Here is a 13,416-nt window from a genome sequence, read left to right as displayed (position 1 = left end):
GTTACAGGTCTTACTGGGATGTTACAGGTCTTAATGGGATGTTACAGGTCTTAATGGGATGTTACAGGTCTTACTGGGATGTTACAGGTCTTACTGGGATGTTACAGGTCTTACTGGGATGTTACAGGTCTTACTGGGATGTTACAGGTCTTACTGGGATGTTACAGGTCTTACTGGGATGTTACAGGTCTTACTGGGATGTTACAGGTCTTAATGGGATGTTACAGGTCTTACTGGGATGTTACAGGTCTTACTGGGATGTTACAGGTCTTACTGGGATGTTACAGGTCTTACTGGGATGTTACAGGTCTTACTGGGATGTTACAGGTCTTAATGGGATGGTACAGGTCTTAATGGGATGTTACAGGTCTTAATGGGATGTTGCAGGTCTTACTGGGATGTTAAAGGTCTTAATGGGATGTTACAGGTCTTACTGGGATGTTACAGGTCTTACTGGGATGTTACAGGTCTTAATGGGATGTTACAGGTCTTACTGGGATGTTACAGGTCTTACTGGGATGTTACAGGTCTTACTGGGATGTTACAGGTCTTAATGGGATGTTACAGGTCTTAATGGGATGGTACAGGTCTTAATGGGATGTTACAGGTCTTACTGGGATGTTACAGGTCTTAATGGGATGTTACAGGTCTTAATGGGATGTTACAGGTCTTAATGGGATGTTACAGGTCTTAATGGGATGTTACAGGTCTTACTGGGATGTTACAGGTCTTAATGGGATGTTACAGGTCTTAATGGGATGTTACAGGTCTTAATGGGATGGTACAGGTCTTAATGGGATGGTACAGGTCTTAATGGGATGTTACAGGTCTAATGGGATGTTACAGGTCTTAATGGGATGTTACAGGTCTTACTGGGATGTTACAGGTCTTACTGGGATGTTACAGGTCTTACTGGGATGTTACAGGTCTTAATGGGATGGTACAGGTCTTAATGGGATGGTACAGGTCTTAATGGGATGGTACAGGTCTTAATGGGATGGTACAGGTCTTAATGGGATGTTACAGGTCTTAATGGGATGTTACAGGTCTTACTGGGATGTTACAGGTCTTAATGTGATGTTACAGGTCTTACTGGGATGTTACAGGTCTTAATGGGATGTTACAGGTCTTAATGGGATGTTACAGGTCTTAATGGGATGTTACAGGTCTTAATGGGATGTTACAGGTCTTAATGGGATGTTACAGGTCTTACTGGGATGTTACAGGTCTTAATGGGATGTTACAGGTCTTAATGGGATGTTACAGGTCTTACTGGGATGTTACAGGTCTTAATGGGATGGTACAGGTCTTAATGGGATGTTACAGGTCTTAATGGGATGTTACAGGTCTTACTGGGATGTTACAGGTCTTAATGGGATGGTACAGGTCTTACTGGGATGTTACAGGTCTTACTGGGATGTTACAGGTCTTACTGGGATGTTACAGGTCTTAATGGGATGGTACAGGTCTTACTGGGATGTTACAGGTCTTAATGGGATGTTACAGGTCTTAATGGGATGGTACAGGTCTTACTGGGATGTTACAGGTCTTAATGTGATGTTACAGGTCTTACTGGGATGTTACAGGTCTTACTGGGATGTTACAGGTCTTACTGGGATGTTACAGGTCTTAATGGGATGTTACAGGTCTTACTGGGATGTTACAGGTCTTACTGGGATGTTACAGGTCTTAATGGGATGTTACAGGTCTTAATGGGATGTTACAGGTCTTACTGGGATGTTACAGGTCTTACTGGGATGTTACAGGTCTTACTGGGATGTTACAGGTCTTACTGGGATGTTACAGGTCTTACTGGGATGTTACAGGTCTTACTGGGATGTTACAGGTCTTACTGGGATGTTACAGGTCTTAATGGGATGTTACAGGTCTTACTGGGATGTTACAGGTCTTACTGGGATGTTACAGGTCTTACTGGGATGTTACAGGTCTTACTGGGATGTTACAGGTCTTACTGGGATGTTACAGGTCTTAATGGGATGGTACAGGTCTTAATGGGATGTTACAGGTCTTAATGGGATGTTGCAGGTCTTACTGGGATGTTAAAGGTCTTAATGGGATGTTACAGGTCTTACTGGGATGTTACAGGTCTTACTGGGATGTTACAGGTCTTAATGGGATGTTACAGGTCTTACTGGGATGTTACAGGTCTTACTGGGATGTTACAGGTCTTACTGGGATGTTACAGGTCTTAATGGGATGTTACAGGTCTTAATGGGATGGTACAGGTCTTAATGGGATGTTACAGGTCTTACTGGGATGTTACAGGTCTTAATGGGATGTTACAGGTCTAAATGGGATGTTACAGGTCTTAATGGGATGTTACAGGTCTTAATGGGATGTTACAGGTCTTACTGGGATGTTACAGGTCTTAATGGGATGTTACAGGTCTTAATGGGATGTTACAGGTCTTAATGGGATGTTACAGGTCTTAATGGGATGGTACAGGTCTTAATGGGATGGTACAGGTCTTAATGGGATGTTACAGGTCTAATGGGATGTTACAGGTCTTAATGGGATGTTACAGGTCTTACTGGGATGTTACAGGTGTTAATGGGATGCTAAAGGTCTGTGATCTATACATACATATCGAATGATGGCCGATATATCTATAGTTGAACTATCGGCCGATATCTGAATCTTTGCTCCCTACATCGGTGACGGCCTCTCTAGTCCAGTATCGGGGGGGCTCTGGTTCAGGGCTCCAGTGACGACACACAGACTCACCTCATCTGCTTCACACTGGAACTCCAGGAACATGGACACGTAGGTCACAACGGAGCGCTCGTCCGGCGAAGAACACGCCACATCTGGGGGTAGAACGGAGCATTAACCCCCTGTTCACAGCTGTGATCGCTGCAGACCCACAGGCCCCAGGGGCCCCAGAGGCCCCAGGGGCCCCACAGGCCCCAGAGGCCCCAGAGGCCCCAGAGGCCCCACAGGCCCCACAGGCCCCAGAGGCCCCAGAGGCCCCAGGAGCCCCAGAGGCCCCAGAGGCCCCAGAGGCCCCAGGGGCCGAGGAGTGGAGGAACCCACTAGCTCCTCTTTGAGTTCAGTTCAGTGGCGGGTCAGAGCGAGAGCAGAGGACTCGATCTTCAGGAACAGTGTTGGCATCACGTGATGGTGTTGATATGCTAGACTCACATCTGTACGCGTCAGTCAAATGGACTGACAAAAAACTGAAGGTTTAAAATGGAAGGAATCTTGGAATCTCTGTCTGTCTGTCTGTCCTCACCCCGGGGCTCCAGCAGGGCGGGGATGCCCAGGCGGTCCCGGGCGATCCTGAAGGCCTCCTCCAGGTTCCTGTGGGGGTCCCTGGGAGGGCGGGCCCCCAGGTCCACCAGGCCCGGGTGGATGGACTGGATCAGGGCCAGGAAGGCCAGGCCGCTCCGCCAGCTCCTCCCAAAGTCCCACACCTCCACGCCCAGCCTGGGCCAGGACACAACCTGTCTGTCTCCATACTGTCTGTCTGAACCATGTCTCACCTGCCTCCCCCCCGGTCTCACCTGGCCGTCCTCCTCTGGACCCACAGCAGGAGGCTCTTCAGGGGCCTCCTGTGGAGCCGCCGCCCCCGGCCCGGCCTCCTGCGGCGGGGGGGCAGGGTGGCGCTGGAGTAGGGGCCCCCGGGCGGGGGGGAGGGGCCCCGGGGGGAGGGGCCCCGGGGGGAGGCGGAGGGGGAGGTGGAGGTGGGTAAGGAGGAGAGGCTGGAGGAGAGACGCCGCTTCAGGCCTCCGGTCGCCTCCTTGATCTGCAGGAGGAGGAGGAGGAGACAGGCTAGGATCTACCGCTCTCATGTCACTGTGCATGAGTCAGACAGACAGACAGACAGACAGACAGACAGACAGACAGACAGACAGACAGACAGACAGACAGACAGACAGACAGACAGGCCTCACCTGGAAGAAGGAGATGATGTTCCAGAGGAGGTTCAGGACCACGTGAGGAACACCGTCAGCCACCGCCGAGGCCTCGATGCCGAGGAGCTTCACCTGAGGACCAGGAGACGGCTCAGGCCCCTGGTCCCTTAGGACAGTCCCTTACCTCAGTCCCTTACCTGAGTCCCTTACCTGAGTCCCTTAGCACAGTCCCTTACCTGAGTCCCTTACTTCAGTCTCTTACTTGAGTCCCTTACTTCAGTCCCTTACTTGAGTCTCTTACTTGAGTCCCTTACCTGAGTCCCTTACCTGAGTCCCTTACTTGAGTCCCTTACTTCAGTCCCTTACTTGAGTCTCTTACTTGAGTCCCTTACTTGAGTCCCTTACTTGAGTCTCTTACTTGAGTCCCTTACTTGAGTCCCTTACTTGAGTCCCTTACCTGAGTCCCTTACTTGAGTCCCTTACTTGAGTCCCTTACTTGAGTCCCTTACTTGAGTCCCTTACTTGAGTCTCTTACCTGAGTCCCTTACCCGAGTCCCTTACCCGAGTCCCTTACCCGAGTCCCTTACTTGAGTCCCTTACTTGAGTCCCTTACTTGAGTCTCTTACTTGAGTCCCTTACCTGAGTCCCTTACCTGAGTCCCTTACCTGAGTCCCTTAGTACAGTCCCTTACCTGAGTCCCTTACCTGAGTCCCTTACTTGAGTCCCTTACTTCAGTCCCTTACTTGAGTCTCTTGCTTGAGTCCCTTACTTGAGTCTCTTACTTGAGTCCCTTACCTGAGTCCCTTACCTGAGTCCCTTACTTGAGTCCCTTACTTCAGTCCCTTACTTGAGTCTCTTACTTGAGTCCCTTACTTGAGTCCCTTACTTGAGTCTCTTACTTGAGTCCCTTACTTGAGTCCCTTACTTGAGTCCCTTACCTGAGTCCCTTACTTGAGTCCCTTACTTGAGTCCCTTACTTGAGTCCCTTACTTGAGTCCCTTACTTGAGTCCCTTACTTGAGTCTCTTACCTGAGTCCCTTACCCGAGTCCCTTACCCGAGTCCCTTACCCGAGTCCCTTACTTGAGTCCCTTACTTGAGTCTCTTACTTGAGTCCCTTACTTGAGTCCCTTACTTGAGTCTCTTACCTGAGTCCCTTACCTGAGTCCCTTACCTGAGTCCCTTACTTGAGTCCCTTACCTGAGTCCCTTACTTGAGTCCCTTACCTGAGTCCCTTACTTGAGTCTCTTACTTGAGTCTCTTACTTGAGTCCCTTACCTGAGTCCCTTACTTCAGTCCCTTACTTGAGTCTCTTACTTGAGTCCCTTACCTGAGTCCCTTACCTGAGTCCCTTACCTGAGTCCCTTACCTGAGTCCCTTACTTGAGTCTCTTACTTGAGTCCCTTACCTGAGTCCCTTACTTGAGTCTCTTACTTGAGTCCCTTACTTGAGTCCCTTACTTGAGTCTCTTACTTGAGTCCCTTACTTGAGTCTCTTACTTGAGTCCCTTACTTCAGTCCCTTACTTGAGTCCCTAACTTGAGTCCCTTACTTGAGTAATGTACTTGAGTCAGGACTCACTGGGTGGACAACAAACAACAATCCACAACAAAATAGTGCTGCTATGTTTTAAGGCTACATAAAATCATAGTACTAAAATACTTCTTTTAATAAAAATACATATTATGGAAATAAGGGCTCTTCATGGGATACAAAAACACTTCACATACCATCATTAACGCCATCTACCATATAAATGCTGGAGCGGTTATGCAAAGACACGGCGACTGCAGCTGAAGGCACTCACGTGGCGGTCGTCGAGGAAGGCCAGGGCCTTGGCGATGTTGTTCAGCCTGAATATGCGATGTGTGGAAGGCCTGAACCGGTACACCTACAGGGAGAAACCTCGTCACACATCTCTTTGTTGGGCTGAATCCTCAATAGTTTGAAGGAATCCACATTATGGAATTCATCGACTGACATAATGGGAAGGAATCTATTTAGCTGTGGTTTCCCGCTCTTTTGGTCATGTGGTGAACAGAAGGAAGAAAAGATGGCCTCTTGTCTCTAAACCAGCGATTTTTACTCCAGAGCTTTAAACCATTTTAACTACAGAAATAAGCTCTTGACTGTTGATCTTCTGTGTGTATTTAGTCTGTAACTGTCTGGCCTCAAAATAAAACCTTGAGTTCAAGGTTGCCTCCCATACTGCCTCCCTCATTCGCGCATCCTGAAGCCTCACCATCCTTTAAACGCTGTCTGGTCTCCTCTCAGGTCAGTCATCCCACCTGTTCTTGCCCGTACATACCACCCCCCTGATTTGCATGTCAGAACATTCCCTATTTGGTCTTTCCTTTTCCTTCCCATTGAGGGGAGGTCATGGATTGGTGCTGGCTGTTGTTTTTCTCCTCGCTGCCCTCACCAGCTTGCAGCCGGACAGCTCCTCCAGCAGGGCCATGAGGGCCCGGCCGTCACGCACGTCCACGAACAGATCCTGGATCTGGAGAGGAGGGTCACACTGGAACGGGGAGGGGGGAGAGCTGGTGAGAGGGAGTGACCTGTGTGTGTGTGTGTGTGTGTGTGTGTGTGTGTGTGTGTGTGTGTGTGTGTGTGTGTGTGTGTGTGTGTGTGTGTGTGTGTGTGTGTTTTCTGACAGAAAACAGTTCAGTTCTAGCATCTGCAGAGTATAGCATCTGTTAAAGTTTAGGTTAAAGAATGACTTGTCCTTTGAGAACATAAATAAAAGTAGTGTGTGTGTGTGTGTGTGTGTGTGTGTGTGTGTGTGTGTGTGTGTGTGTGTGTGTGTGTGTGTGTGTGTGTGTGTGTGTCTCCTCACTCTCTTCAGGAAGACGTTCATCCACCTGGTGTACGTCCGTTTCTGTACAGCTGTTTTCCCACCTGGGAAAGAAACACATTTTCCTGAACAATCGTTGTATTGCAGGTTGTATTGAACTACGTTATTACACAATGTAGAACAATAAACAAATACAAACTTGGATTGATGCAGATGGTGTATGTAGATAACACAACTTTATACTATTCAACACCTAGAAATGACAAACTATAATTTGAAAGTTACCTTTTGCACTGAATGTTTTCTCTGTAATTTCAACACTAGTAATTTAGTGTTTAAGGTACTACGTCTCAAGTAAACAATAAATGGAGGGCTAATGTCCCAAACCTTCATCAAGAAGAGTCAGCTCCAACTACAGCTATCACTCAAAACGAATGGCACACTCGACTTTCACTAAATGGTTGTCTGCTCTAAATCTGTTTCACAAATTGATTGTGCAAATATATCGTGCAACAACGTCACAGCCGTGTGATTCTACACCAGCGACCATCCTGACGTTCTTGAAGTGTACCTCGAGGGGACGGCGGGTTGTGGTCGGCGGTCTCCTCTCTGGTCCCCCCTCCAGCGGTCTCCACCAGGGCCATGGGGCCAGCGGCGGGGGGGTCGACTTTAAAATTAGACCTCAAATGTTGGAGCGCGGCTTCTGTCGCTGAGAGCGAGTGAGTAAAGGACGCATGCGGTGTACTTTCACCTCCTGCCTGGTTCCAGAAGCAGATGAAGAAACGTCGATGAGGATATAGTCTCCTGTCTCAACATGCACGGCCCTCCTTCGGCCCCAGGCGCCCACTGGAGCCTGGGTTCAGTTTGTTGAAGGAAAGTGGGCATGCTTTCGGCCTTGAAGAGAACAAAAACACAAGTTTGTGTGTGTCATGGCCTGCAGGCTATCACTTTAACTCGTATCCCACGTCTCAGTTTACAGATGAATCCAGAGAACTAATACCAGATCTTTTCATGCAGGTTTTTCTTCAGCTCACTCAAGGAAATGCAAAAGGTGCTCTTTGGAGAAAACATTACGTTTTATGATTCAGCCCTAACATGAACACAAATGCCATTTAATAAAGTTAAGATTTCTACAAGCTCAGATTTATTTATAATAAAATGAATAGATAAATACCATAAGGAGCATATTCCTGAGTTACTGGGCGTTTCTTTGCAACATGAACCCTATAGCAACAACCCTCAGCTCCGACTACACTTTAGGCACAATTCTTTTGTAGACATTCGTGCAGACAACATTTTCGTCACTTAAATTATGAACACAGATGTATAGAAATAGACACGGTCTCAATGAAAGAGTAAACAATTTTAAATCAAATCATTTATTTTCAACATAAAAAAAAGGAGGCTACCTTTCAAAAAAGAAAAACTATATATATATATATATATATATATATATTAGACTTGAGGGAGAACATTAAGTCCAGTGGAACGGACAGAAACATACAAATTAAGACTTAGGCTTCTCCATCCAATCTGATTCGAGCATCCAAAAAGGCTGGCTGCATATTACCCTGCAGGTAACAGAGCGCCTCGTGCGATAACTTGATTGTTGGGCCATTAAAAACACCTAGTTAGACGGTCCGTCTGCACCCTGGTCCTGCACCCATACCACTCAACAGGGAGTGTCTCAGTGGCAAGGCATCGGACAGGAACAGCCTGCCAGACACTACACCCCACTGCATCCTCTCTCCCTGCCTCAAGAAGAGGTGGGGGATAAAGGTCAGAGCACCACCACCGCCGAGGGTAACAGGGGTCGCACCGGGGGGGGGGGGGGGGGGGGGGGGGTTCAACGTGTCCAAGGAACATCGCACGTGGGACTCCGGCACCTCTAGGAGCCACGCCTTTTCATTCCTTGAGTTACTCTCTGCGACTTTGAGGGGGCACCACTTGCAGATCTCGCAAGGGGCCATGTTCACAAAGTCGCAATGCATCCTGGGAAAACACCTGGTACACTCAGGATAGGACAGTTTGTTTAAAATAAACTAAAACAAAGTACAAATCATCACATTGAATAGTAAAGATAATTCAGGATAGCTGTATTATTAAAGAAATATGGCAGGAAACGTAAGCATGTTTTTTTTTTTATTAAAACACTTAGGAGATCATAATAAAAATATACAACAGGTATACTAGGGCGGCAGACTTAACCTTAAATTCTAAACACAAAAGTGGGAAACACCTTCCGAAGCTGATCGCAAGGGCGACCCGGTGATGAAAGGCTATTTCCGTCTGAAAGATGGTCCATTATTGTCCTGACAATTACAAGAGAAACTGCTGTTCTGGTGAAGAGAAACAAGACCAACAAAAAACAATATCTTACAGAGTCATGACAATTCAAGTAATACAGAAAAAAGTATACCAGAACAGCTAATTACAATTAGATTAATCATGTCCATGGGATTATTAGAAGACGTCCATTTAGGTTCCAGCCAATTAAAGACTAGCTGCACCTTTCCATTGTACAGCAGTCCGGGTTAGACGGCCTGATGTGATGACTTAAATTATGTGTGCTTCTGCTTCTCAAGTCCAATTCACCACCACAACAATGAATCCTGGGGTCGGATCAGCTCCACATCTACACGCAGACCTCCATCTCCACCAGCGCCAGTAGGCCTACAGTCATAAAGAGTGGTACTGGGCCTACAGTTATACACTGAGTGTTACTGGTTATTTCCTGCCCATTACGAAACTGGGAGCCTCCGCATCGTCCTCCGCCTCCTTGTCATCGTCATCATCACTGCTGCTGCTGGAGCTCTTCTCGCCGCCCTCCTTGGTAGAGTCCTCCTTCGCCTTCTTGGCGCTCATCTTCTTCATCTTCAGCTTGTCCCTCTTCTTGCGGCGCTTGGCGGTGCGGTCGTCCGCCGCCTTCTTGTTCTCCTCTACCTTGTCCAGGTAGTCTATGTCCTGCTTCACCTTGTCCGACATCTTGTCCAGGAAGTCCTGCCGTTGGTACTCCCTGCGACGGAGGTGGCGGTAGACGTGGAACTCTCCGCTGCCGGCCCCGGCGCTGGAGCCCATCACATCCCGGACGAACTCCGGCGGGGCCCGCGGGTTCCAGTCCCGAGGCCGCTCCGGGATGGGCGCGGGTTTGTCCGGGTTCCGCATCAGCCGCTCCAGCTTGAGCCGCTGCTCCTCCGCCGGGGTCTTGGCGATGATGAGTTTTTTGGATTCTTTGCCGCCATGTTTGGTGGGTTTCCCTGTTGTGTTTTTTGTATCGGTTTTCGCCGCCATGCTTCAAAATCAACAATCGTCCACTTCCGACTCCCACAGGTCGACCCGGAAGCGGATGAAATCCGGTTTCGACCAGTAAGGGTCATGACTTATATATATTTTTTGATTGCGCAGTTAATAGCATCCTTTAATTTTGCGTGAAATCATGGTCATTTTTAGTTTTAAAACAACAAAGAACATATGTAATAATAACAAAAAATAAATACATCTATTTGTATCCGAATTACAGTGCATTGCGTAAGTTTTAACGGACACGACTCTCCACCAATGGGCATCCACCACAGAGAGCTGCCGGCCAATCAGTGTCGGCTCCGGCCATCGTGACGGGTGACGCTTGCCTACGTTGGTAAGCAGGAGGACATTGACTTTACTTAACCCTCGTCTCCTGCCGTGTGTGATCGGCAACTAATCAAAACAAACACCACCTGTATCGTTACACCACCGTATCGTCAAGAGGACAACATGAACAACCTGATCCGAGCGAGCGTCCGCTGTCTGCGGGCAGGCAGCGCTGCGGGGTACCCGTCGATGCGGCTCCCCGCTGGGCCGGCGTCGTTCACCGCTGCCCGGCTCCTGTGCGCCGCCACGGACATGCAGCAGACCCTGGGGGAGATGGTGAAGAAGGACAAGGTGGTGGTGTTCATCAAGGGGACCCCCGCCCAGCCCATGTGCGGCTTCAGTAATGCGGTGGTGCAGATCCTCCGGATGCACGGGGTGGACGACTACGCAGCGTACAACGTGCTGGACGACCAGGACCTCCGACAAGGTCAGTGGTCCGGGGACTGGTCCTGATGGACCGGGTCAGTGGTCCGGGGACTGGTCCTGATGGACCGGGTCAGTGGTCCGGGGACTGGTCCTGAGACCCGGACGGATCCTGATTAACTGTAGGGTTTCGGCTAGAGTTGTTGTTTTTTTCAACTTAATAAAAACGTTACGGTTAATATCCTATTTGGTGACATTTAATCTAGATGGTAATGGTGACTGGCCGTATTGTCTCATTGCGTCATTTCGAAACAGTGCTTATGGGGGGTTCTTGTCTGAAGGAGTCTGCCACACACTGGGGGGCCTCAACTTTTATCAGTCCTCACCAGTTCCGCCCCAAGGGTGGGGTGGCCTTTATGTCAAACGTTAAAATCTGTTGAATGAGGAGGAAAGTGCCGTTTTTGTCAACGTCACTGCTCGTTACAGAGAAGTGGACAGAGCCTATTGTGTGTTGCCTGTGGACAGGCCCTCATTTCAGGCAGGGGACAAGGAAGTTAAGAAACCGACGACGTCACTCTATTTAGCAGGGCTTGTTTTCAAGCTTGGGAGATCTGGCAATCTGTCTAAAGTGGGTAAGCTGGTTCCGGCCGCAAAAGAACCAATCTCCTATTGGTCCTGAACACGGGAAACATGGAAAACTACCATCATCCACCATCTTCCTGACCGATAACCAATGAACGATTAAATAAGATCTCACACTTTATCTTCTTCAAAGTGGAATTATCTTACCTTAACTCTACAAATCACAGCATTAATAATTTTCAGAACATTGGTCACAGAGTTACTCGAACCAGCGACCTCACAGTTAGAAACTCACCCGCTCTCTCCCCACCACCAGGCATCAAGGAGTTCTCCAACTGGCCCACCATCCCCCAGGTGTACCTGAACAGCGAGTTTGTGGGCGGCTGCGACATCCTGCTGCAGATGCACCAGAGCGGAGACCTGGTGGAGGAGCTCAACAAGATGGGCATCCGCTCGGCGCTGGTGGAGGCCAAGTAGCCCCCCCTCGCCGACCCACCCGGACACTCAGAGGAACTGACACCCAGACGTCCCACCACGTGACCGCCCCGACCGGCCGCTGACCACAGCCAATCAGCACCGATCTTTATCTTGATTTAGTTATTTCCTGCCGTGGGGGAGGAAGGCACCCTCTGGTGGAGGGTTTTAAGGCGAGCCACCTCACTGGCTGATTGGTTAGCAGGTGCCACCACTTATCTTGATGAGGAGGGGGGAGGGGGGCATCCAACCAGGGGTTCTAGTGCCTGAACGCTGAGGTTCTGACGTTGGTAGCATCCAAAGGTAATTAGCGTCACACAATGTCAAATCCAACGCGTATACCAACTGACACCGATCCCAGCCCTCTTTAGTAAGGATATGTTTACACCTGGTGGGGGTTTGTGTGTTTTACGCCTGGTGTGTGTGCGTTAACTTAACAACAAGCCCGGTGGAACCTTTTGGAGAAACGACCTACAAGTCTGAATGACGGAGCATTTGAATACTATTCCTGTAAGGGCCCTCCTCCCCCCTGCCCTAGAAGGCTCTCGATCCTGCTGTTTATAGCACCACTTCCTGTTTGGGTTCAAACCCAGTGTGACAGCAGCTAGGAAGTGATGTCACCATCCCGTCTTATTTCTACTACACTAAACCAACGGGGAACGATACTGTTATGTTAAAACAGGGTCTTATTCCTATATATCGGGTTCATTTCTTTGTTTTTTTAATCTTGTTTTTTTTTAGTTTGCTTCTACAAGCAGTAGTATCTTTGAAGAAGCAGATTAGTACATAATAGCCAATAGCCACACGGTAAAGTTTGCCAATGGTCACATTTAACGTAGTTAAAGGCAGGCTATACTGTTCATGCATAACAAGTTCATATAAACCACTTGATTGACAGCAGGGTGCAGCAATGATTACACTGTATGCAAGCCATGTTTGTTTGTATCCTATTAACCCTTTCCTCTCACCAACCAGTCAGTTGGTCAACCGTCAAATGAAATGGTCCAAACGCACACTCTCCGAAACTTAACAACAGTCTTCCACCCCCACCGTTTTATTTCTCCTAGTTCAAGATGGCGGTCTCGGAAATGGACAAGACAACACCTTGGTCTGTCGGTCTGTCCTGGTCTGTGGTCAGTTCTTTGTGAGCGCTGAAGCTCAGCGCTCTGCTTCACACTGTTATTTAAGTGACGCTTGTGGTGTGCACTGTAAGATAATTTATATTGAGATATTACATGTATTCTAGTGGCACATTGAACTGTTTATCAATAAAACAAAATATTTTGCCATGACTTGGATTTGGATTTTGTCAAGTCAAAAATGACCAGATATAAACTTCCTTGACAAGGACATGTTTTCTAAATGGAGGTAGGAATGCCAGGGTGTGGTCAGCTGAATGGTTGTAGGTTCAGACCTTAATGTGTGCAATGCCCAGCCCTACCTGCTCGCTCACGACATGTACCGTCAGAACAAGTCAGTCATTTTGGACAAAGGTGCTGGCTAAAGGCTACAGGACTAAACTCAACATCACATCCTTGTCTTGTCCAGAGCCACTAGCTGTGATACAAACCTCTGGAAACTACTGGATACATTGACCCACTGGTCATAACTAACAAGTATGACAAGAGTCAAGAATAGTTATACTACATTTAAGACTGGTAAATATTTACCTCGGTATTTGAGTGTTGCTGAGTGTCTTTA

At 48.3% G+C, this 13,416-nt stretch overlaps 2 protein-coding genes across 2 annotated transcripts; one reads left to right on the top strand and one right to left on the bottom strand.

The window, feature by feature from the left end:
• Positions 1 to 8,110: 8,110 nt before the first annotated feature.
• On the bottom strand, positions 8,111 to 10,046 carry prkrip1 (PRKR interacting protein 1). The gene has a single exon (XM_079753532.1). It carries the CDS (start codon positions 9,955 to 9,957, stop codon positions 9,394 to 9,396), a length of 564 nt encoding a protein of 187 aa, XP_079609658.1. The 5' UTR covers positions 9,958 to 10,046; the 3' UTR covers positions 8,111 to 9,393.
• Positions 10,047 to 10,281: 235 nt separating this feature from the next.
• Positions 10,282 to 13,122, top strand: glrx5 (glutaredoxin 5 homolog). Its single transcript, XM_079753533.1, has 2 exons — positions 10,282 to 10,723; positions 11,558 to 13,122. The coding sequence occupies exons 1-2, from the start codon at positions 10,420 to 10,422 to the stop codon at positions 11,716 to 11,718; spliced, it is 465 nt and encodes a 154-aa protein (XP_079609659.1). The 5' UTR covers positions 10,282 to 10,419; the 3' UTR covers positions 11,719 to 13,122.
• Positions 13,123 to 13,416: the final 294 nt, after the last annotated feature.

This window comes from Pollachius pollachius (genome assembly GCF_949987615.1).
Source record: "Pollachius pollachius genome assembly, chromosome: 16".
NCBI classification, from domain to species: Eukaryota; Metazoa; Chordata; class Actinopteri; order Gadiformes; family Gadidae; genus Pollachius; species Pollachius pollachius.
This window is presented reverse-complemented; position numbering and strand designations above follow the sequence as displayed.

Coding starts and splice junctions, on each gene's coding strand:
- prkrip1 (XM_079753532.1), bottom strand. CDS start 9,957: ATGGCGGCGAAAACCGATACAAAAAACACAACAGGGAAACCCACCAAA.
- glrx5 (XM_079753533.1), top strand. CDS start 10,420: ATGAACAACCTGATCCGAGCGAGCGTCCGCTGTCTGCGGGCAGGCAGC. Junction 10,724..11,557: donor CGACCAGGACCTCCGACAAG/GTCAGTGGTCCG, acceptor CCCCACCACCAG/GCATCAAGGAGTTCTCCAAC.